The 25,326-nt window shown below is 44.7% G+C and overlaps 1 protein-coding gene across 1 annotated transcript; it reads right to left on the bottom strand.

Annotated features, from left to right (window-relative positions):
* Nucleotides 1–1,624: 1,624 nt before the first annotated feature.
* Nucleotides 1,625–17,394, bottom strand: SRSF12 (serine and arginine rich splicing factor 12). Its single transcript, XM_069974731.1, has 5 exons — nucleotides 17,130–17,394; nucleotides 11,872–11,976; nucleotides 8,114–8,217; nucleotides 6,332–6,455; nucleotides 1,625–2,408 (listed from the first exon to the last, which is right to left on the bottom strand). Exons 1-5 carry the CDS (start codon nucleotides 17,192–17,194, stop codon nucleotides 2,075–2,077), a joined length of 732 nt encoding a protein of 243 aa, XP_069830832.1. The 5' UTR covers nucleotides 17,195–17,394; the 3' UTR covers nucleotides 1,625–2,074.
* Nucleotides 17,395–25,326: the final 7,932 nt, after the last annotated feature.

Consider the following 25,326-nt stretch of genomic DNA (forward strand, 5'->3'; position numbering starts at 1 on the left):
TCCACGGCTCTCATTACAGTGCCATGAGGACTCAAAAACGGAAACAGGACAGGACAAGCGAACAAGTAACATGTAAATGCAGCTGCATTCACACATTGTGATCCGCACAGAACACGGACGTGGAATGCCTGTTACAGACTTCTCCTCCGCCCGGGCAGCATCTGTGATAAGATGCTGGGAGTGGGGGCACTGTACAGATATTCCCCTGCTCCCAGCATCTTATCACAGGGGTGGTGGTGGTGTTGTCCGTTACAGGCATTCCACGTCTGTGTTCCATATGGAACGTGTGAATGCAGCCTTAGAGAGGCTTTCCCAAGCTCCTGATCTGCTGCAGGCAGTAACACCTCCTCCTTTCTCACCCTTGACCTTGCTTGGAGCTCACCTTTCAGCTGTCAATCAAGCAGGGTCTGGTATGGGAGGTGAAGTTAGGATGTATACAGCCTGCAGCATATCAGGAGCTTGGGAAAGCCTCTCTGACACTTCCATGTGTCTCCTTAACCTAATAGCTATATAACAGTGTCAGCAGTTTGGAACATGAATTACAGGCAGCATATTAGTTTTAACAGTAGGTAAGTACCAAACACTTGATTCACCCTTGCTCTACGACTATAAGGCTTCTCTATCCTAACTACAGCTACTAACTACATACTCGCAGCGGGATTGACACCTGGCTTTAAGTATGTGCTTTAACCCCGTTGTCCGCAGCCCCGCCGCCTGTAGTCCCGCAGCCGAGATCATACATTACCTGCTCTGGCGACGCAGCTGCATGTCAGGATCCCAGCTCCGGTCCCGCCCAGCCAATCGGTGCTGATCGGCTGAGCGGGACCAGAGCCGGGAGCCTGACATGCAGCCGTGTCGTCACAGCAGGTAATGTATGATCTCGGCGGCGGGGCTGCGGGCAACAGGGGGTTAAAGCACATAGTGAATGAAATATTCTCATTGAATACTTTGATCTGTACAAAGCTAAATGTGCAGACAACAAAATCACACAAAAAAAAAAAAAATCAATGGAAATCAAATTGATTAACCAATGGAGGCCTGGATTTGGAGTCACACACAAAATTTACGTGGAAAAAAGTTAAAAAAAAAAAAAAAAAAAAAAAGGCTGCGTATTGTGTGTGGCCTCCACATGCCTGTATGACCTCCTTAAAACGCCTGGGCATGCCCCTGAGGGATCTCCTCCCAGACCTGGACTAAACAATTTATCCTGGAACAAAGCTTTGGTGGCTGTATCATTCTGTTGTTTATTTTTTACATTTCTGATTCCTTTTATTTAGAAGCACAAACCATCTATTAAAAAAAAAAACAGTCTTCCAAATGGAAAAAGTTGTGCAATTTCTATTTATTAAAACAGCTAGACAAAAAAAATATATATATAACTATACCCAAAGATACAATACATTTCTAAGCAACAAAATCTAAAGCACATTAGGGGGGAAAAAAAATCATACAAGAATAAAATACACAAGATAGAGAAAATTACATTTATGCCAAAAAAAGACCTGGTGGTGGGGTAGTTGGTATATAAAATATCAGGCAAAAAAACAAAACAAAAAAAAAATCTTCAGTTCAGACCTAATGAATGAATGCAGCTCTACAGAGCACTGAAAATATTTAAATAATAAAGGCTTAAAATGTTACTTTATTTAAACTTGGTATATCAAAACAGCATTACAAAATATGATGAAAAGGAAACAATGTTGATAGCATTTAGCTCAGAAAGCTGACATACCCAGTTAGACACTGTCCCACCATTGGCCTCTGAAATGCTGTACTTCAAACATGAAGATATATAAAAAAAAATAATAAAGGATACTAATACAAAAGAAAAGCAAACACACACTTGGAGACAAACAGAATACTGATGTTAGTCAAATCAGAACAGAACTGCCTCCGCTCACATTTGCTAGATGAATTTTTTTTTCTTTACTATTTACACAATTGAGAAGATGTTCATTTTCTCTTCCCAGGAAGCCTAAGTGATATGAGACAAGCCTCAAAACAGTCAAGGAGCTTACAAAGCATTCTAAACAAAGGTTCTGTATGTTCCTTTATAGCTGGTTAGAAGCACACACTAGTCTTCATCAGAACCAGACCGCTGTCTGTTTCTACCCCTATAACCCCGGGATCTAGACCTTGAGCGCGAGTTTCGAGATATCTCTTTTTGTATAGTAGAATTGGAGTGTTTTTGACGGGGAGACTTTGAGCGGGATTTGGCTGAACCAGAACGCCTCTGGGCAGATCGAGGCTTTGATCCTGACTGCTTCGGTGGTGAACCAGACGGTGATTTTTCCACCGATCTGGAGCGTCCTCTTGAGAATGACTGTCTCTGTGGAGACCGCGAATGCCTTTGTGGAGTTTTTGAACGAGATTTTGAATGACTATATGACTGTCTTCTGTGTCTTGACCTAAAGGAATAGATACAACTCTTAGTGGTTTTTTACAGTCGAGAAAGTGAAAAATAAGTTGACCATCAGTTAGTTTATTATTTCAGTAAATATTATTCTTTACAGGCACATCTGGAAGCAATCAGTGCAATTTGAATGTATATTGATTGGACTTTGTGGTCGATATAAATGAACCTAATGAATAATAAATGGGTTACTAATACATAGTATAGATAAAGTACAATATTAAAAAAACATACTAATGTAAAATAAGGCTCTTCACACATTCTGTAATGTCTTTTCGGACATCTACAACTTACTTTCTGACATCACTTGTATCTGTTTTTAAAGAGGACGTGTAGCCAAGCCAAAACGGGAAGCTGTCAGAAGCAATTTACATTCCAAACTGCTGACGCTGTTAGATAGCCATTAGGTCAAGGCGACACAGTGCTTTTCATTCATACATCTGTGCTTACCAAATTCAGAACTAAAATTAACATCAGATATCAGTGGATCTCACTGCTGAAACCCACCCTCAGCAAGAGATACAGCCAGGGAAAGATCGCGGCAGCACAATGCAATCCCTGGCCACCACATCTATCTTTTCCCGGCTATACCTTCTGATCAGAGCGGGTCTCGGCAATGGCAATGACTTTTGACATGTCTGATAAAAGGTCAGGAGTGCCAATTTAAGAGTCCGATGGGCTAGAACATGAGTCAGCATGATTTATTAAAGGGGTTATCCAGCGCTACAAAAACATGGTCACTTTTCCCCCTACTGTTGTCTCCAGTTCAGGTGCGGTTTGCAATTAAGCTCCATTTACTTCAATAGAACAGAGTTTCAAAACCCCACCCAAACTGGAGACAACAGTAGGGGGAAGTGGCCATGTTTTTGTAGCGCTGGATAACCCCTTTAAGTCAGAGGGTGTGAACGTTTTATAATGAGGGAGCCTTATACAAACCCCCTTAATGTATATTCACTTACCCATACCTGCTGACAGAAGTTTAAGATGCTGTGGAAACAACCCACATCCTATTACTGACTGAAATATACGTAGTGTGAACCCAGCCTTAGTTTGGTTTTGGAGCTCATTTTCATTTAAAGAAGCAGTTCACTTTTTATTTTTTTCGCCCCCCCGGGTAGCCGCTGTCATATATACTTACAGAAGATGATCGGTGTCCTGTTCCCGTCGGTCAGTTCCGTCCCGCGGTGCCGTTCACATCGGGCGCGCGCTCACTTCCGCCGGCTGCTGCGAGTCCTCTTCTCTGCCCAGTGATTATACGCCGGAAGTCACTCGCTTCCATGCATTCTCTATGGAAGCGCGTGACTTCCGGCGTTCAAATGACAAGGGAGAGAAGAGGAGTCACAGCGCCGGCGGAAGTGAGCGCGCGCCCGATGTGAACGGCACCGTGGGACGGAACTGACCGACGGGAACGGGACACCGATCATCTTTTGTAAGTATACTTGACAGCGGCTACCCGGGGGGGCGAAAAAAATAAAAAGTGAACTGCTTCTTTAAGTGAATCGAGATGAACTGAATACCACAAACAACCAGGGGACAGATGTAGTGCTGTTTTTGCAAGAAAGTAGCTGAGCTTTTCTAATTTCTTAAAAAAAAAAAAACATTTAGGCTAGATTCACACTGGATGTATCTGCAGCGGATTTCACCCTGCGAGTTCCGATACCTCTCCTGTCACTTCCAATGTGATTACATGTAAGTCCAGGCCCCATTAACCTCCTGCCGCAGGGATGATACTTTACCTGTTTAACGCTCCGGCTGCATCTGAGGCTCCCACACAGCCAATCAGTGACTCTGGTGGGGCTGTGAACTGATTGGCTGCACAGGACCTCCGGGAGCCTCAGATGCGGCCGGAGCGTGGAACAGGTAATTTATCATCCCGGCGGCAGGGGGGTTAATACACTGGACGTGATGACAATCCCGCTGCGAGCATGTAATCACAATGGAAGTGACAGGAGAGGTATCCGCAGCGAATTTCATGTCCAGTGTGAATCTAGCCCTAAGGAGAATGGGGCTGGTGCGCTGAAATCGCAGATGTTTAGGAAGTTCCCACTGCAACCTGAACCCGGTCAGCAGCTGTGTCTGCACAAAAAAGTTTAGAAGACTGCAATGTAACAGGTAAACTTTAGTCGTAGACAGGCATGAACAAACTTAAGGTCAGAAAAACTATAAACCTACATCTCAGGAACAGAAGAGTTTACTCAAAGCCATTTAATGGTAGTGAATGTTTGTTCAGTTTGAATACAGGTACTCTTTAGGAAGACAGAATATACAGATATATGAAGGGACCATTCTAGGATGAAGTATACAAAAGGATAGACATCACACCTAAAATCACTCTTCTCTCCAGTTTTCCTGTTTGTTTTTTTAGTGCTCAAAGGAAAAATATACCGTGCCATTGATCAACAGCTGCCAGACAGGTGATGTTGCATTGTTTGTGTACCAAAGAAATTCTACCTGGTCTAAATGGTAGGACATGCCCCACTTGTATTGTATAGAGAAGCTTTCTGCACAACTTTCTGGTGTAAGGGAACATTCATACGTACAGGATCTGCAGCAGATCTGATGGCGCAGATTTATGGTGCGTTCACACCTACAGGATCTGCAGCTGATTTTCTGCAGCAGATTTCAGTTAAATAACTGAACACAGCATCAGATTTGATGCTGTGTTCAGTTATTTAACTGAAATCTGCTGCAGAAAATCAGCTGCAGATCCTGTAGGTGTGAACGCACCCTTAAAGTTGCAGATGCAAATTAAATCTGCGCCATCAAATCTGCTGCAGATCATGTATGTGTGAACACACCGAAAAGTATATACAGTGGTACCTTGGTTTAAGAGTAACTTGGATTAAGAGCGTTTTAGTTTAAGAGCTCACAGTTTTTCAAAATTGTGACTTGGTTTAAGAGCATTGCTTTGGTGTAAGAGCTCTCTGTACTGGGTGGTAGGGGGGAGGGGCATGGCCTGCATAGCGGGGTCTATAGCACTGTACACTGACCCAGGAAGTTTCCCTCACCTTCCAAATTATAGCAGATCCACTTCAGGCTGGGGCTTGCATCCGGGGACAGGACTGTGGAGGAAATCTTTCCCCGGACAGAGAGTGCTGCTATACTGTGCCCACATCTGCCTTGCTCATTCCTTCATGCTCTCTGCAGTCTCTGTCAGCCCTTGTGTTTCCCATCGTCTCCTTTACTGTACAGTAACTTATAATATAACATATTCTGCTGTTTCTGAATGTTTGTTTTATCTGTTTTACATGTTATTCAGAATATAAAATCATTATTTCTGGGGTGTGGAACCAATTGTCTGCATATCCGTGATTTGTTATGGGAAAATTAGCTTTAGTTTAAGAGTGGATTTGGATTACAAGCACGGTCCTGGAACGAATTATGCTCGTAATCCAAGGCACCACCGTATATATTTTTTGTGCACCACAGCCCTCTAGTTCACCTGACTGATATTCAAGCTCTATTTTTAAACTGATTCTATACATACATTCTTTGTATCACATCAGATCTACAACCCCACTTTTAGATGCCACCATTTTTGTTTTACACCTTCAGCCCCCCCCCCCCCCCCCCCCAATACTCCTTACTTTCCTTCTTATGACCTCTATTTCCTTGGATATTTGCATCTACATACTCGATGCTATATGATCTTGAGTCCCAGATGCTAAGATGTACAACTGGATTCACATAGGGAAATTACTTCAGCTTGTCACTGTCTCCCCATGGCTTCTTGCAAACTAAAGGACAGGTTGTTTCTTTCTTATCCCTCTATCACATTACTATGTTCTGTATTCCTTCTTCTTAGTCCTTGTAGACCATGGTTATTGTATTATGCCAAAAAAAGGGATGACGCAAATTACAGATACTCTACGTACCATTACTAAAATAAAATTCTCAAGTATATTCTAAATAGCCCACCTTTTCCTGCCACGATCCCAAGAACCACTTCGGCTGCGTGTTCTACGTCTGCTGTGGCTTCTTGACCTCCTGCGATCAACTGGGGAACTGGCATGACGTTCCTTGGATTTCATCTGTCCAGGGGCTAAATATCAAAATGATTATAGTACAGTCCTGTAATTTTTGTAAGAATTCTTAAAGGGAAACTATCAGCAGGTTTGAAGAACCTAACCTGCCGACATGTCCCTTTTGTTCACAGTACGCTAAGGATGAAGGTATGCTTCTTACCTTCATCCTCTGCGCCATTTCCATGTAGTTTGTAGCTATATCTTTAGACTAATGGGGCAGTTTGGAGCACTGGGATGGGACTACCCTCCCCCCCCCCAGTATAGCAAACCACCCGATTAGCCCAAGGATATAACAAAAGACAATTAAAGGGGTCTGTTGGGATTTGGCAGGGTCCCAGTCAGGAAGAATCAATAATACATAGACAAAAATAGTGGTACTTGCAGAGGTCAGCAATGTCCCCAAAAATAGCACCCAGAAGCGTGGAGAGTAATTAAAAGACTTTATTCTGTATATCACATGAATATAATGCATTTTGGGAGCATGCCTCCCTTCCGCAGATAAAGTGCATGACGTACAGGATGCTCCCCCAACACATTATATTCATGTGCCATATAGAATAAAGTCTTTTAATTATACTCAATGCTTCGGGATGTTATTTCGGGGACAGTGCTGACCTCCGCAAGTACCACAATTTTTGTCTATGTATTATTGATTGTACTACGGGCCCCTCTTCGGAGTATCCTCTCTGGTGGTAGTTAGCTTGTTTCCTGCATTTCTAGATGAGCTTTGACAATCCTGGACCCGGAAATCTAGGAATGATACATGCAAGGGGCCAAAGGGCCAAATAGGTAAGTGACCACTCCTCTACTATTTTCCAGATTCTCCTAAGGTAATACACTAAGCTCCTGCACCCGCCTTTTTGTGGCTCATTTCTCAAGTCAGGAATAATGGCACGGTATCCATCATAAGGAATAGCAATACATGCTACATTATTTCTCATGTCAGATATGATGGATTCTGCAGCAAAGATGAAGATACTTTAATTGTGATTGGCAACTTGGGTGGCACCTTAATATTAGAACACCATCCTATGGCTTGTAGTATGTGTGGCCAGATAAAATGTTTTTATCTCTTTGCCTCTCAATATACCATTAAAAGGCAAAGAATCACTGCAGCTGAGCTAAGACTTTACATTGTACTTGTGGCAAGGGACCATCTCAATCTTAAAGGAAAAATAAACAAAACTGGTAATTTTACAAAAGTATATTGTGAAAAGACAGTTATCTGATTATGGTAATAAAATACACAGGACATTAAAGGGGTTATCCAGCCGTACAAAAACATGGCCACTTTCTTCCAGAGACAGCACCACTCTTGTCTCCAGGTTGGGTGGAGTTTTGCAACTTAATTCCATTGAAGTGAATGGAGCTTAATTTCAAGCCACACCCAACCTGGAGACAAAAGTGCGGTTTCTGGAAGAAAGTGGCCATGTTTTTATAGCGCTGGATAACCCCTATAAGGCAGATGTTTCAATGGAAATGTAGTATTACATGGCCAAATGGGCAGGAACCACCATCATGGCTCTTTATACTTGCTAATCTTATAAAAGGCCGATTTAAGGGTTGTAAACTATGTAGCATCAAGGAACCACAGAGAGGAACCACCAACCAGTTTCCTGGGGTCTAGAATTAATCGAGATAATAAATCTGTAAATCCGTAAATCCAAGTACTTACTTTTACGGTCACCTTGAGCAAACTGTATTTCTATCTGGCGGCCACACACCCATTTTCTGTTCAGATTATAAAGTGCGTCTTCGGCATCGCGAACATCTTCAAACCTGGCTGTCTGTTAAGGAGACTGAGGTACACTGTGTATGGCACCATATAAAATAATGCTTGAGAAAAACCCAAAAGAAACAATTCACCATAAAGAAAAAAGAAAAAAAGATACAGAATGTATAGTACACAAAGTAATTATCAAAAATGGACTACATGCTTGGATGAGGACATCAGCAGCTACTGGACCTGCACAGCATATGCTTGGTAGTAGCGGGACAGAGCACTGCAGCCTTGTCCTATTCACTTTAAAACTAGTGTCCAGGCGGGACACTTTAGATATATGCCCGAGGAGGAGGCAAAAAAATAAAAAAAAAGGCTAACAGGCACTTACCTTCCAGGTTCTTGCACCACTGACTATTCTCTAGTCCTCACTGTGCGCCCACTTCCGGGTTCGGGGATGTGACATAAAAGGGGCTGCTCAGCCAGTCCGCTGAGGCAGGACACTGATGGAGCCGTTGATTGGCTAGAAGGTCCTGACGTCACATGCACGAACCCGGAAGCATTCACACAGCAGGGACTGGAGTGGCATAATATTGGCAGTGGTGCAAGAAGCGCTGGATAACTCCTTTAAGGGGGGGGGGGGGGGGGCGGGTGATTTACATACTCACATTAGATCCACAACTGGATTTTGCCTATAAAATACGCTGTAGGCTACGATTGCATGACAAAACAATCCTCCGGGCAGAAGTTGTGGAACAGTTATACAACAAGTCGTGGTAGTGAAGCCCCACTGGTTTATGTGCATTCGTAAAGAAAAAAACAGATCTCCATATATTTCATCACTGCCGTGAAGACTCATAACGTTCCTTCAGAACCTTATCGGCATTTGCAGCTGCCTTCCTTATGTCAGGGATAGTGAAAAGCAAACGTACGACGTGCGACCTTTAATTACCGCTGGCTGAAGAAGTTTTTCGGTAATCCAATGCAGTGCATTCAGGTTTGGGGGAAACCCAAGCGTGTTTAAGATTCGCTCATCTCTAGTCAAGAACTTACCATTTGGCAGACTGAATGGGGTTTCTCTCTTTGCAATATATCATAGTATTCTGTTCACTGCATATGAAGGAATATCAATCCACCCTCTGTAATAATCCCGGCACAGTCCGTACATCGGGGCTATTAGTAAAGACTTACCAGCTTTACGTTTAGGCAGAATTCTGCATAGAACACATTGAGTAATCTCCACTATGTCTACTAAAATACCCTCCTTCGTACGCTGCCACTGTAACCTAATGTTCCTAAAATGCCATTACTCTTTTGGTAGCAATAAAATAAAAAAAACTCTTTCTCCACACATATCCGAATGTCTTATCATAACTAGCAAGCTACTCAACTCTGCTAAAAAGTTAAGTCGGTCTGCAAAGCCAACCATACGAACTATCCATTACTGCTGGATCTGAGGTTTTAATTTACACGTTGCAGATTCTGTATTTAAAGGAGAAGTCTGGCAAAAAATTTTATTAAAGTATTGTATTGCCCCCCAAAAGTTATACAAGTCACCAATAGACACTTATTACAGGAAATGCACATAAAGTGCTTTTTTTCCCTGCACTTACTACTGTATCAAGGCTTAACTTCCTGGATAACATGGTGCTGTCACTTCCTGGATAACATGGTGATGTCACTTCCTGGATAACATGGTGATGTCACAACCCGACTCCCAGAGCTGTGCGGGCTGTGGCTGCGGCTGTGCGGGCTGTGTGCAGCAGCCACAGCCCGCACAGCTCTGGGAGTCGGGTCGTGACATCACCATTTTATCCAGGAAGTGACATCACTATGTTATCCAGGAAGTGAAGCCTTGATACAGTAGTAAGTGCAGGGAAAAAAAGCACTTTATGTGCATTTCCTGTAATAAGTGTATATTGGGGATTTGTATATCCTTTGGGGGGGCAATACAATACTTTAATAAAAATTTTCGCCAGACTTCTCTTTTAAAAAGAAGAAAAAAAAATCCCCAGACCAAGCAGTGCAGCATGCAGTGCTATCTTGTGTAGTAAAATATTGGACACCATAAAGGAAACCCAATTAAAGTCAATAGGGCCCACCAAGCGACATTGGTGTCCAGCAAGTAAAGGCTCCAGCACTGCTATTATTTTCTGTTGTTCTGCTTCTATAATGGCAGAACAAGGCAAACTGACAGCGCTGTGAATATACCTAGTGTTAAAGCATCACTGTCACTTCAGAAAACTTTTGTCATAGAGACATGTCAAAAGTTTTAATCGGTTTGGGTCAGACCCGTACCGATCGGGAGTTAGAGCTGGGAGCAGACGCACTGCAGCGCTTCCTCTCCCGTCTCTGTGTCACGCGATCTGTCGCGCTCCATTGTAAGTCCGACTGATCACATGACACTGAGCCGGGAGAGGACACACTGCAGTGCATCTGCTCCCGGCTCTAGCTCCTGAACACCCGGACTGATTAAAACTTTTGACATGTTTCTATAGTACAGGCGATTTTAAGAAACTTTGTACTTGGGTTTATTAGCCGGAAAATGCATTTTTATCATGAAAAAGCAGTTTGAAGCTCTCCCCCCTGTCTTCATGGTTCTCTTATAGAGAGGGGAGGGGTGGAGGGAGATGAGGCACCAAAACAGGACAACAAAGAGTTAATTTACAGCTACATCACCAGGCTATCTCCTCTGAAGTCAGCACTGACCCTCTGACCTCTGAATACTGGCTTTCACACAGCTCCCACTGTGTAATCCTTTGTTCTCTGCTGGTGACTAATCTCCCCCCTCCCTTCTCCATAGGTGAGACAAGCCTTGACTGATGTAAACTAGTCAAGATTTCCTGATAATAAGCAGTGAATGAGAGAGAGGAGGGGGGGGGGACCTGGGGAAAGGCTGTTTGAATGCAGATAATGGCTAATTTGCCTAATAAACCAAATTACAAAGTTTCTTAAAATCGCCTGGACTATTGATTTCTGCAAAAACAAAAATGAAACAGTGACACTTAAAGCAAACGTGTCAAAACATTCAGGTCCGGCAACATTGTCCGAACGCTCGGAAGTTGATTCCTCAAGGCTGCCATATGCTGTGACCATGTTTTCCTGGGAGCCCTAGAACGACATCCAACTTTTTCAGCCATGGGGAATCAAATGCCAAACGTTCGGATAACATTGCCGAACCGGAACATATCGCCCTAACTTCCACAACTATAACTTCACAACTTGAAACATCCTTTGCCGATTAGACATCCTTTGCCGATTAGACATTTTTGAGAAGTAGGATACACAAAGGAAACTTTAGCGATTACCTCGTTTGACTTGATCTTGAACCTTGACCTTTACTCTTTGGGGCTTGCAAGGTGAACTTGGACAAGGATCAACCAAATCGAACTTGGCTTTGGACTTAAAGGTAGGTAATGTGAACCCTCAGCTTGGTGCAGGCTGTGTCTTTAGGGCTTGGCAAGAACTTTCCCGCTTCCAGCTTGCTTATCTCTTTCCACCCTCCCTCTTTATTCCTTGAAGCTGCAACTTCAAAGGTGTCTGTGGGCTTTTTGCTTGGCTCTATCTAACCAGGCTCATTCAAACCTTGGGGTGCTTGCCAGCCACTGTGGACTGCTTTACATGTTCTGAGACAGAGAAATAAACACACATACAGTTAGGAAGCCGGGGCACCTCCATGCTCCTGCACATCAACACTGGCAAAGAAAGGATATTGAACATATGCAAATCCTCTGGGGCGGCGATGGTAGTAGTCAAGTGGAATGTAAACGTCTACTATGGGGCCGTAGCGACCAAATTCACGCCGTAAGTCCTCCGGCCTGAAGTGTGTAAGGCAAAGAAACAAAGTTGTGTAATTCCATTGTTTTTACAGGTCAACAATATGTTGTCTCTGCTCTATGCATTGGAACAGGATTTTCATTAACCAATTACACCACATCTACATGAAGGAAATCCTGGGGCCTACAAGCTGTATCGCTTCTCCGGAGCTTTCCATCTTGCGTCTCTTTAGGTGCCATAGGGAACACCACCCTGGTTGCTTGAACAATCATCTTTAAAAAGTCACAGGCAGCAATGCATAGGACACATTAAAGCGAGTGTACAGTACCATAAGGTACATTTGCTTTAAATTTAGCATATCAATAGAATGGCGCTGGTGCGGGGAAGGCGGTGCTGTAGTGCTTTTTTGAAATTCAGCCCGCTTCAGCTGGTCTAATTGATCCTAATGGAGCCATGTCACAGAGGGGCGGGGGATTCCTCCCATTGGGGGCTCCTCCCCCCTCCAGTGCATCTTCCTGGACCGGTGCTCGATAATAGACCAACACCGTGCAAGGGAATCGGGTTCAAAAAGGACCGCAGAACCGACACCGTTCTATTGATATGCTAGATATGCAAACTTACCTGATGGTATATGCTTTAAAGGGGACCTGTCAACAGGCTGCCAGGGTAAAGCCCACCCAAATCCCCGGTGGAGCCCCTTATACTTATCCCCCTCTCAAAGTCCCTGTGCCGGACCCAGTCTTGCCGCCGAGAAATTACCGTCGGAAGCCTTGTGCGCGCTCACCACAGATGAGTCCGACGCCCATAGTCTGACTGCTCTAGTCTTTCTCTATGGGCGTCGGACTCATCTCTGGTAGCCACGCATACGGCTTCCGACGGGGACCGGGACTTCGAGGAAGGGGTAGGTATAAGGGGCTCCACCGGGGGGTTGGGCGGGCTTCACCTCGGCAGCCAGGGTGACAGGTCCCCTTTAAAGGTCTTCTAAGGCCTCATTCACATGTCCACAATTACAGACAAAGTACAGTCCCATAGGCTTATATATGGCCCTATTCACATGTCCCTAATTTGGCTGTGATCTGCAAAAAAAAATACTGACATGCCCTAGAACGGACCAAAATTGCAGCAATGACACAAAAGAAGTTTATGGGATCATCATTAATTTGTGGACGCTCTTTTTTTTTTTCCTTTTCTTTTACTAGTACTTTCCACAGATCTGCAAAAAATACAGATAAATACAGATGCAAATTTGCAGATTGTGGACATGATATGCAGTCCGCAAAAAACAGGTGTGAATGTAGCCTAAGGTCTTATTCTCATGTTCCGTGCACGGTCCGTAGCAAATCATCCGTATATACAGACCGTGCACGGAATCTGTGAATGTAGCCTTAGACCCAAGAAGCCCAACAGGACACCACAGACCAGCGCGGGGAAAAAAAACATTTTTCGGGCTGGTTGTAGGGGGAACATATAAAATTTTTAAAAAAAGGTCATATTTTTCGTCCCAACGCCCATGTAGCACTGTGTCATGCTCCTGGACTCCAGCCGACTGTCCTCTTAGCTCCCCTCCGGCTACGTCAAGACCCGGCTGACAGATGGCATGCTCAGGCACTGGGGCGGGACACCGCTGCAGTCACTGATTGGCTGAATCCCACCTGCTTGTGACGTTTCAGCCGGGTCAGGACGTACCCTGAACCTGGGAGAAGAGGACACCCAGCAGGGTACGGAAGCCAGTTTATGTGGCACAACGCAGGCATGAGCACAGGTAAGCTTAGTAGTGTCTTTTTTTTTATACCCCCCCCTCTTCCCGGGACTTCTCCTTTAAAAAAAATTATTTTTATGAAAAAAAAAACATTGATTATTAAAATAACACACATTTATAACCAGGTTTCTAATACTGAGCCCAGATAAGGCCTCCCTGTCATCTGGGATTAGTAATGTAACAGCTACACAACTACCACAACAAGAGTTTGTTGGTGGAGTCGTAGCAAGTGACAGGGACACTGTACTACTATAGCAGATGTGACCTTCATTCTGAGGACAGGACTGTTTATACCCAGATACTGTCTCAGCCGACCACTAGACTGTAGTCACTGACGTGCCTCCATATTTACACTGGAATATATCCCACTAAAGAGTCAGGAGATAACATACTAACTACTTACACTGTATACTCCGTGTGTACAATACACTTGTGTTATAATGGATGAGGACCTGGACTTAGGCATTTGTGGGTTATGACGCTATATGCTGAGCCTAGGATTTCATTCCCGCTATATAACATGGGGGCTTGAGCCCTTTCATACAGATGATTTGGGCTGAAATGTACTCAGGTTGTGTTGCTTAGTTCTCGGAAGCGCTTCTAGAATCTACGGGAGCAGCCAGTATATATAAATAAGACTCAAATAACTGAATACTTGCCAGTGCACCTCATGTTACTGATAGACCACAGCCGCGGGGGGGGGGGGGGGGGGATTATCTAAAACTCTTATCTACATAGTCTCTATGGCTAAGATACATCTATCTAATGTTATGGGGTGTGATGGGGCAACTGGCATCTGCCTCATAGGGGGTTTTCCCTTCCTCTGGATTAACACAGTAGGGTTTCTGTAGGTTGAACTTGATGAACTCTTGACTTCTTTCAGCCTCATTACTGATGTCCTAAGAGCCCTTGCTTAAACAGTAGACATTACCTATCCACGCTCCAGGGCTCCTCCTGCGGTCTGCAGCTTCAGTGCCGCCTGTTTGAGCTGACAGGCCGCTCAATCAATCACTAGCCGCATCTACCCCAGCCAGTGATTGGCTGAGCGGCCTGTCAGCACTGAAGCTGCAGTGCACAGAACCCGACAAGAAGCAGACCACAGGAGGAACCCTGGAGCGTGGATAAGTAATGTCTACTGTTTGCAGAATTATCTAAAGCAACGATCAGCCGACGATCGTTTCATTGGCTGATCATTGTCTCTATTAGGCTGGGTTCACACTGTTTTTCCAATCCGTTTTTTTTTTCCCCCCATCCGTTTTTTGCAAAAACGGATGCATTTGTGTGCATCCGTTTTGATCCGTCTTTTCATTGACTTCCATTATAAAAAAACGGACCAAACGAATCTGGTTTTTTTTAACGGACATAAGGTCAGCTACGTTTTTGTTTAGATTTAAAAAAAAAAAACTGATCTGTTTTGATCCGTTTTTTTATTATGGAAGTCAATAGAAAAACTGATAAAAATGGATGCACACAATTGCAAAAAACAGATTGCAAAAACGTAGCGTGAACCCAGCCTTAGGGGCCTATTCCACGGAGAGATAATCGGCCGATTATTGCTCGGTGGAATAGAGAAAACGATCAGGTGATGATCGTGTTATCAGCTGATCGTTTTTTCAGGCCCGAGCCTAAAATCATCTGTCACCCACCGCGCATCGCTTCGTGGAATAGCGGTGCATGGCGGGCGACTGACGATTTGAAAAGCAGCATACATTACCTAGCAGGGCTTCTCCTCCGCTCCGTCTTCCTCTCCGGGTCCCACGGCGCAACATCAGCTTCGGTGCCACCTGACTGAGCTGTCAGACCGCTTAGCCAATTACAGGCCGGGACTGATGCAGCCAGTGATTGGCTAAGCGGTCTGACAGCTCAGTCAGGCCGCTCCGGAGTTGATGCTGTGGAGGAGAAGCCCTGCTAGAGGTAACGTATGCTGCAAGGGCTGCAAGGACATCGGTACCGATGTCTCTGCAGCCCTCGCTAATGATTGTCGGGCCGTGGAATAGGCCCAGTAAACGAGCAACAATGTAGCAGATTGGCGCTCATTTACATCGTTGATCGGGCCCTGCTCGGCCCATGGAATAGGACCCTTACACTAAGTGATAACCAATTTGGCCAATGTGTAATAGGGCCCTTAGGGTACATGCACACTACGGAATCCCAACGGAAAACCCGTCGCGAATTCCACGCATTTCCACCTGTGCCATAGACTCCATTCTATGCACAGGCGGAGTCCGCCGTCCGCACAAAGAATGAACAGGTTCATTCTTTGGTTGGACGACAGAATTCACCCGTGCATAGAATGGAGTCTATGTCACAGGTGGAAATGTGCGCTGTCACGAGCTGCGGAATCCGCTAACGGATTTCTGACGGGATTCAGTGTGCACATACGCTTAGCATGAAAAGGCAGGCGTGAGCAGACACGTGCGCTCAGCCCCTTCATCTGCACATATGCACGCTACATTAGCAGTGAGAGAGATGAAGGGGCTGAGCACGAGCTGCTTTGTGCATCTTCCTCTTCGTTCTACTGATTGGCGGGGGTCTCAGCACCAGGACCCCCACCAATACAAACCTCTGAAATGTCGCTATGACATGTCAGAACTTTGTTAAAATGATAGGTAACGTTAAACTGATTCGGAGTTCCCAGCAGTATAATGAATCATGTTGCTGGGAGTTCGAAGATTCCGGTCTGTAGCACATCTAGCGTGCACGGACAGTGATCACAGAACACACGAACCCCACCGCGATGCACAGGAGAATCGCAACACAGATCCCCCCCCATAGAAGTGCAGCCCCCTAACGCTCCGCCTGGCAGCAGAGATGATAACTGATGCCGGGCAGCCGGGGGGAGGATTCGTGCAGCCATCCGTGCTGGGACGTTCTATTTTTTCGCACTGTGGATAGCTGTGGGGGTCACGTCACAGATCGTGTGAATGGCTGCATTCATTTCCATGGTTCCTAAAATTGTACATGGTCGTAGATCGGTGACCACGGACAATTTTACGGGACGTGTGAACATGGCCTAAGGCTACATTCACACGTCCGCAGTGCTGCCATTATGGACAGCACTATGAATGCAGAGGACTACTAGTCATAGATAGTGATCCGTGCCGACATTGCTGGTCTGTACTATGACCGGTCAGTTCTTTGCGGCACGGTGTGACTGGGCCCATTCAAACAAATGGGTCTGAAGTCTCTCCGTATCTGTCCATAGCAATAAGCTTCTGGCTACAGATCACTGATTCCTACACAATAAGCAGAAACTCCTTAGACAGAAATGTGAGGCTACTCCTATCACCAAGGCAACAGCGCCGCCCTGCTGGAGGCCGCAGCATAAGCCACTCACAGTGTCACCATGGCGACCAGTAATTCGCCCGCCGACTAGCCAGCTTCCCCCCACCCCGGCCGGCCGCATGGCGGAGGGATCCCGCGCCACGTACGTACCTCGTGCCGTCTGCCACGTTCCTAACGAAGAGCGAGGTGTTGGGCGGCCTGGTGTAACGGGACATGGTGGTGGCGGCTGTACAGAGGAAGCCTCGGGGCCCGGGACCGTCCTCTCCGTAAACACGCGGCAGAATCCAGTAACGAGAAGCGGACGCACTGAACGCTATGCGTAAGCACGTTACGTCTAGAATGGCGGAGCGCTCCAATATTCCCGAGAGGTGTGGCGGGATACAGCGCGCTCAGGGCAGGCACGGAAACGGCTCGGCCACCATTTTTGAATTGGGAAACATTACCTATCTGCGCACATCCTAGTCACTTGTATGTGTAACAGTACGGCCACCAGGGGGCGCTGCTGTGTGCACAGGCCTGAGGTCACCTAATAGGAGACGTGTGGAGAGTGTCTGACATTACCAATACATTGTGCAGGGTGTGTGTGTCACTTACTATTCTGCTGCTCCCTCTATATGGGGCCCTGGTTCAGATGTGGAATACACACTCATATTCAGTATACACAGTCATATACAGTATACACACTCATATACAGTATACATAGTACACACTTATATACAGTACACACATATACTGAGTACACACTCATACAGAGTACACACATATACTGAGTACACACTCATACAGAGTACACACTCACATAGTATACACACTCATATTCAGTATACACACTCATATACAGTATACACAGTCATATACAGTATACACACTCATATACAGAGTACACACTCATATACAGTATACACAGTCATATACAGAATACACTCATATACAGAATACACACTCATACAGTATACACAGTCATACAGAATACACACTCATATACAGAATACACCCACGTACAGAATACACACTCATATACAGTATACACACTCATATACAGAATACACCCACGTACAGAATACACACTCATATACAGTATACACACTCATATACAGTATACACCCACATACAGAATACACACTCATATACAGTATACACAGTCATATACAGTATACACCCATATACAGAATACACACCCATATACAGAATACACACTCATATACAGTATACACAGTCATATACAGAAGACACACTCATATACAGTATACACCCACATACAGAATACACACTCATATACAGTATACACAGTCATATACAGTATACACCCATATACAGTATACACCCATATACAGAATACACACCCATATACAGAATACACACTCATATACAGTATACACAGTCATATACAGAATACACACTCATATACAGAATACACCCACGTACAGAATACACACTCATATACAGTATACACCCATATACAGAATACACACCCATATACAGAATACACACTCATATACAGTATACACACTCATATACAGTATACACACTCATATACAGAATACACCCACGTACAGAATACACACTCATATACAGTATACACAGTCATATACAGTATACACACTTAGGGCCCTATTCCACCGGACGATTATCGTTCGCATAATCGTTAACGATTAACGATCTCAAACAACCGCTATTGCGAAAGACCTGAAAACGTTCACTCATTTCCATGGAACGATAATCGTTACTTATGATAGTATTTGCGATCGTTTTCTCTTCGCTATTTCTTCACTATTGCGTTCGTATCTACTGCGAACGACATCTTATTCAATGCGAACGTTTTGCGAACAAGCAACGATAAAAATAGGTCCAGGTCTTATAAAGCGATCAACGATTTCTCGTTCGGTCGTTAATCATTAACTGCATTTCAACTGAATGATTATCGTTTAGATTCGAACGATTTAACGATAATCTGAACGATAATCGTCCGGTGAAATAGGGACCTTATATACAGAGTACACACTCATATACAGTATACAGTCATATACAAAGTACACACTCATATACAAAATACACCCACATACAGAATACACACTCATTTACAGAATACACATATACAGTATACACACTCATTTACACCCTTTGGTTTTTTTTATAGTTTATGCCAGAAATGAGGAGCTCACATGGTCCATCTACTCTTCCCTTATATTATTTCCTTGTTTATTATCTTAGTATAGATATATGTGTATGCGGGCAGGTTTACATTCACTTACTGTATATTTACCAATCACCTCTGCTAGAGGTGTTTTCCAAGCATCTACTACTCTTTCAGTAAAGTAATATTTTCTCATGAAACAAACAAAAAGAAGGGTCCGCTCACCTATGATTGCTGTAATGGTTGACTCAGTTGGCAAGTGATATCTCCTAGCACGTGGAAGAGCATATTGCGGGCTGCAACCCGTAAGGCATCCTAAAAAAGTTCAGTGTCCACAGCTTCTGAAGTATAAATATTTCTTTATTTAGCGCATCAAAACATAAAAACAACAAACAAAAAGTGAATGGTGGGCTAAAAACGCCGACGCGTTGCGAGGTTCTCCCTCTTAATTAAGAGGGAGAACCTCGCAACGCGTCGGCGTTTTTAGCCCACCATTCACTTTTTGTTTGTTGTTTTTATGTTTTGATGCGCTAAATAAAGAAATATTTATACTTCAGAAGCTGTGGACACTGAACTTTTTTAGAATATTTTCTCATGCTGTTTCTGATCTTTCCTTTGTAAATTTCTTTATTTAGTGTAATAAATAGGGGGGACCCTATGCAGTTTTTTTTTATTATTTATTTATTTAAAAAAAAAAACGCATAGGGTCCCCCCTATTTTTATAACCAGCCGGGTTAAAAACCAAACGACAGCAGCCTGGTAACACCAGGGTGGGAAGAGCCATTGGTTTAGGCCCTCCCCAGCCTAAATCTTACCAGACTGCTGCTGCCCGGTCCAGGAGCGCCAATTTTGACGCTCCGGGACCACTGGCACCCTGCTCTTCCCAGTACCCCTGGTGGCATTGGGTACTAGGGTAATAATGGGGGGTTAGTGTTAGCCATTTTATACCGGCTAACACTAGGCCCCAACTTAGTAATGGATTCCGTCTATTAGACGGCTTCCACTACTAAGTCTATAAAGTAAAGAAATAAAGACAAGACACAAGTTAAAAATTTTTTTTATTCAAATAAAAACACCCCCACACCCCTCATTGACCATTTTATTTAAAAAAAACATTAAAAAAAACGCTGGTCATCGACGTAGTCCACGGAATCCGACGTAATCCACAGGATACCGATATCTGAAAAACAAAAAGGGAGAAACACACAAAAAACACACAAACAGGAGCACAACACCCTTCATTGTTAGCGGTGTTGTGCACCTTACAGTATGCAGCATCTTTACAGATCGCTGCTTACAGTCTGGCCCCCAAGGGGTTAAGGGAGGATGTATTGCATCCCCCTTAACCCCTTGGGGGCCAGACTGATGTCAGACTGCACCCATCCCAGCAAGGAAGGGGTTAACTGACCCCCCCTTCCTTGCTGGGAGGGGTGCAGTGCTGGGAAGGGGGTGGGGAGAGCTCTATACTCACCCCGATGTTGCCTCTTCGCTGGTCCGCAACACAATGAAGTGACTGTACTGCGGACCGGCTAATTATATGTGCGCTCAGCCGATCAGCCAATCAGCTGAGCGCACATATAATTCTAAATGTTTCTTCTAATAATGCTATTGTGATAACATAATTAGAAGAAACATTTGATGTTTTCATTAAAGTAAAGTGATGATTAGTACAGAATGCTCTATTACCTGGAATATGAATTAACGGCTTATGGAGCTTCCTGTACTAATTAATATTTAATTAAGAAAACACATTTTCGATTAAATAAATTCAGTTTCGTTGGTCAATAATTTAATTCTAACGAATCCATCATTGTGCAATTAAATATACTGTCAAAAAATAAATATATATATAAATATACATTTATTTATATATATATTTATTTTAACAGTATATTTAATTGCCAAATGATGGATTCGTTAGAATTAAATTATTGACCAACGAAAGGGACTTTATTACAAAGAAAATGTGTTTTATTAATTTAATATATTAACTATTAGAGGCATCGGCATTCGGCATCATTGCCGGCTATTTTTGAAGTACTCCGTACGGACCGCCTGTCAATCCACGGCCGCATGTCCAGCCGCAAACAATGGTCTTGTTCATTTTTTACGGGTCCGTTTACGATCGGGCCGTAGATTCATACATAGTGTGCACTGTGCAGCCGCATATCCTATACTTTCCAGCGTACGCATGAACCACCAAAAATACCGCCGCACAATTACAGCCGCAAATACAGCCGCACAGTTACATAGTCTGAACCTGGCCTAAATCTGCAAATAAATAATTTTTGCAGTATGCTTTTATTATTTTCCTTTTCTGTTTCATAACAGTCACACCATTGTGTTACCAGTAGAAACAATATCTGTGTCACCAGGTCCACACAGTTGTCTGGTATAACTCTCATATTATCTGGCTGATGAGGAGCGAGAAGATGACACGCAGCACTTGTTCTTGCACAACCAGAATCCATCAGATAGTAGACTGTTAAAGAGAAGCTGACAGCATGTGGTATACATGTATACATACTGACAGTTAGCTGATACTTATGAGGCAAGCAGTCTGGTAATACCCTTCAGTAGATCTTCCGTGCCCTTATCCTTGTAAAAAGCTTCTTTATTTCCCAGGGACATAGTCCTAGAGCCATGTCTGTGACACTGCCGATGCCCACCCTTAAAGGAATTATCCAGCGCTTCAAAAACATGGCCACTTTTCCTCCTACTGTTGTCTCCAGTTTAGGTGTGCTTTGCAATTAAGCTCCATTTACTTAAATGGAACTGAGTTTCAAAACCCCAACCAAACTGGAGACAACAGTAGGGGGAAAGTGGCCATGTTTTTGTAGCGCTGGATAACCCCTTTAATCAAATATGATTTGTCCTTGGAATACCCCTTCAAGTAGTTGCATAGCTAGCGGAGATGTAGCAATTGTGACTGGGCCCCACAGTCACCCCCACTACATAACTCTTAATACCCAGGCAGAGCTCACCTGATCATTGTGTGACCATTCAGTTTCTATCCACTTCCTGTGCTCATCTCTATTATAAGTTAAAGGGGAACAATCAGCAGGTTAGATGAATCTAACCTTCTGATGGTGCCTGGTAAGCAGTTAGGAGCATTAGGGGCATGGCTACCACCCCTCCAAACACTGATCCGGTCCGCTCGGGGGCCTGTCCCCTTCACTGATAATTATTGGGGGTTGCGTTCCCCCCCAGTGGTCAGCCCCCAGCTGGCCCCCAGCATTGATAATCTTTGGGTGGGCGGATGGGGCAGATCGCCTTGTGGGGGTGGGGCTACGCCCCCCTGCCCCGGCCAGCCTCCCCCTCTAATGATTATCAATGAAGGGGCGGGCCAGATCATTGCTCGGAGGGGCGGAAGCCATGCCCCCCAGTGCTCCTAACTGCTTACCAGGCACTACAAACAGCACGGGAACGGCGCTGAGGATGAAGGTAAGAGACAGTGCCCTGTGCACTCTAGGGAGTGGTCAGCAAGTTAGATTTGTCTAACTCAGCGCTTCTCAAACTTTTTCTAATGGAGCCTCACCCAACAGACCAAGGCAATGCCTGGGCCTCCCCAGACTGACCATGAGGGTGCCCGGGCCTCACTATCTGTGGTGAAAGTCCATTTATAAGCTGAAAATAATGCTAGGACTACCTTTCACCCATCTCCCAAGCTCTCTATACTAATAAAGCAAGTACAAAATAAGTTGATAATATTGTTAAGATTGATATTTTTGCAAACAGCAGATTATAGTCTTTTTTGTGAAAACTGGCTCCCTAGCTGGGCCTCACCAACAACTAGGGGGTCCGACTCACAGTTTGAGAAGCACTGGTTAACCTGCTAATAGTTCCCCTTTAAAGCGACTCTGTACCCACAATCTGTCCCCTCCAAACCACTTGTACCTTCAGATAGCTGCTTTTAATCCAAGATCTGTCCTGGGGTCCCTTCGGCAGGTGATGCAGTTATTGTCATAAAAACAACTTTTAATCCAGCAGAGCTGTGTCTAACGGCCGGGGCTTACATTTGTATATGCATTGGGCTGGCACACCCTCTCTGTCCTTCCTCCCCACCCTCCTCATCATTAGGAATGATCCAGGAACATTTACTGCTGTTTGAGCTTTGCACAGGTGTCTTAACGATCCAGCCCATGTTCATTATACACACAGGTGGGAAATAGGAAGCAATCTGCCTGGAGCATTCCTAATCATGAGGAGGGCAGGGAGGAGGGACAGAGAGGGTGTGCCAGCCTAATGCATATACTAATGTAAGCCCCGGCCGTTAGACACAGCGCTGCAGGATTAAAAGTAAATTTTTAGCACAATAACTGCATCACCTGCCGAACTGACCCCAGGACAGATCTTGGATTAAAAGCAGCTATCTGAAGGTACAAGTGGTTTTGGGGGGTCAGATTGTGGGTACAGAGTCACTTTAAGGGTGGGTTCACATTGAGGAATTCTCGCGTATAAACTCTGCGGAATTCCGCCGTCTGGACGCGCGCCTTTCTGCTGGCTCCATAGACACCATTCTATGGGCCGATTGATTCCGCATTCCACCGAAAGAACTGACATGTCAAAATGTTTGCATAACAACAGGTACACTTTAACTGAAAATCGCGCCTAAATTGGAGACGAGTTGTGTTGTCTCTGGAAGAAAGTGGCCATGTTTTTCTAACACTGGATAAACACTTTAACTTTTATACGTAAAATGAGAAAAAGATCATTCACTCACCCATCAACATGTCAATTTTCTTCTTTATTGTTCATAGGAAAATCATAAAAATGCAGGAAGAGGGAGCATGGCAAGCAAGGTCTCAGCACCTACTAGTTGGACTTTAACTTTTATAATATCCTAGACCTCCAAGGATGCTGTAATTGGGCCCCTCGTTGCCCAAAACCACCAAGTGTAGTGACATTAACCCATTTACTTCCATGGACCACCAAGTATGCAGATTGGGTTGCTGTCTGATATTTCTTTGAGGCTATGTGGTCCTATATGTGTGCCTGCCTTATAGTTAAAGAGGATGTACCACCTGGTACATCCTCTTTAGCCTAAACCCACTGATCGAACGGCGCTGGCACGGGGCACGGGGAAGCCGGTGCCGCGGTCCGTTTTTCGGACCGAGACCCCGTTCCCGTGCACGGCGCCGTTCTATGCACCGGAACCGGCCGGTGCTCAAGCACTGGAGGTTGGCAGGGTTGCCCCCAGTGGGAGGGAATTCCCTCCCCTCTATGACGTGGCTCCATTCATTGTAAGGGAGCCGCTTCATACAGGGGAGGGAATTCCCTCCCACTCGGGGCGGCCCGGCCCGCCTCCAGTGCTTGAGCACCGTCCGGTTCCGCTGCATAGAACGGCGCCGTGCACGGGAATCGGGCCTCGGTCCGAAAAACGGACCGCGGCACCGGCTTCCCCGTGCCGGCGCCGTTCGATCAGTGGGTTTAGGTTAAAGAGGATGTACCTGGTGGTACATCCTCTTTAAAGGGGTTATCCAGCGCTACAAAAACATAGCCACTTTTCCCCCTCTCTTGTCTCCAGATTGGTTGGGGTTTCTAATGCTACGTTTACACGGAACGATTATCGGGCGAATTTTCGCGATAACGATCGCATTGAGCGATAATTGTTCCGTGTAAACGCAGCGAACGATCAAGCGATTAGCTAAAAATTGTTCATTTTGATCTTTGAACATGTTAATAAATCGTCGTTGGTCGTTCGCAAAAAATTCGCAGATCGTTCCGTGTAAACAGTCGTTCACTGATTTTACCTATGTGCCAGATAGGCTTAAGCGATCGCAAAACAAATTTTCTGTACGATATATCGTTGCATCTAAACGCTGATAGTTATAATTAAAAAATTGTTAATTCGAAATCGGTAATCGTACGATCGGGCGAATTATCGCTCCATGTAAACGTAGCAAAACTCAGTTCCATTGAAGTAAATGAAGCTTAATTGCAAACTACACCTGAACTGGAGACAAGAGAGGGGGAAAAGTGGTCATGTTTTTGTAGCGCTGGATAACCCCTTAGCGACCCATGACGTACCTGGTACGTCATGGTGCAGCAGGGGGTGTTCAGAGCGGGGTCCCGCCGGGACCCAGCTCTGAACGGCACTGCACCCGGCTGCAATCTGCAGCCGGGCAGTGCCTCTATTAGCTGGCGCGGGTCCCATCGCCGCGCCGGCTAATTAAGCACTTCAATGCAGCTGTCAAACCTGACAGCTGCATT

This window comes from Dendropsophus ebraccatus, chromosome 6 (assembly GCF_027789765.1).
Source record: "Dendropsophus ebraccatus isolate aDenEbr1 chromosome 6, aDenEbr1.pat, whole genome shotgun sequence".
In the NCBI taxonomy this organism is placed as follows: domain Eukaryota; kingdom Metazoa; phylum Chordata; class Amphibia; order Anura; family Hylidae; genus Dendropsophus; species Dendropsophus ebraccatus.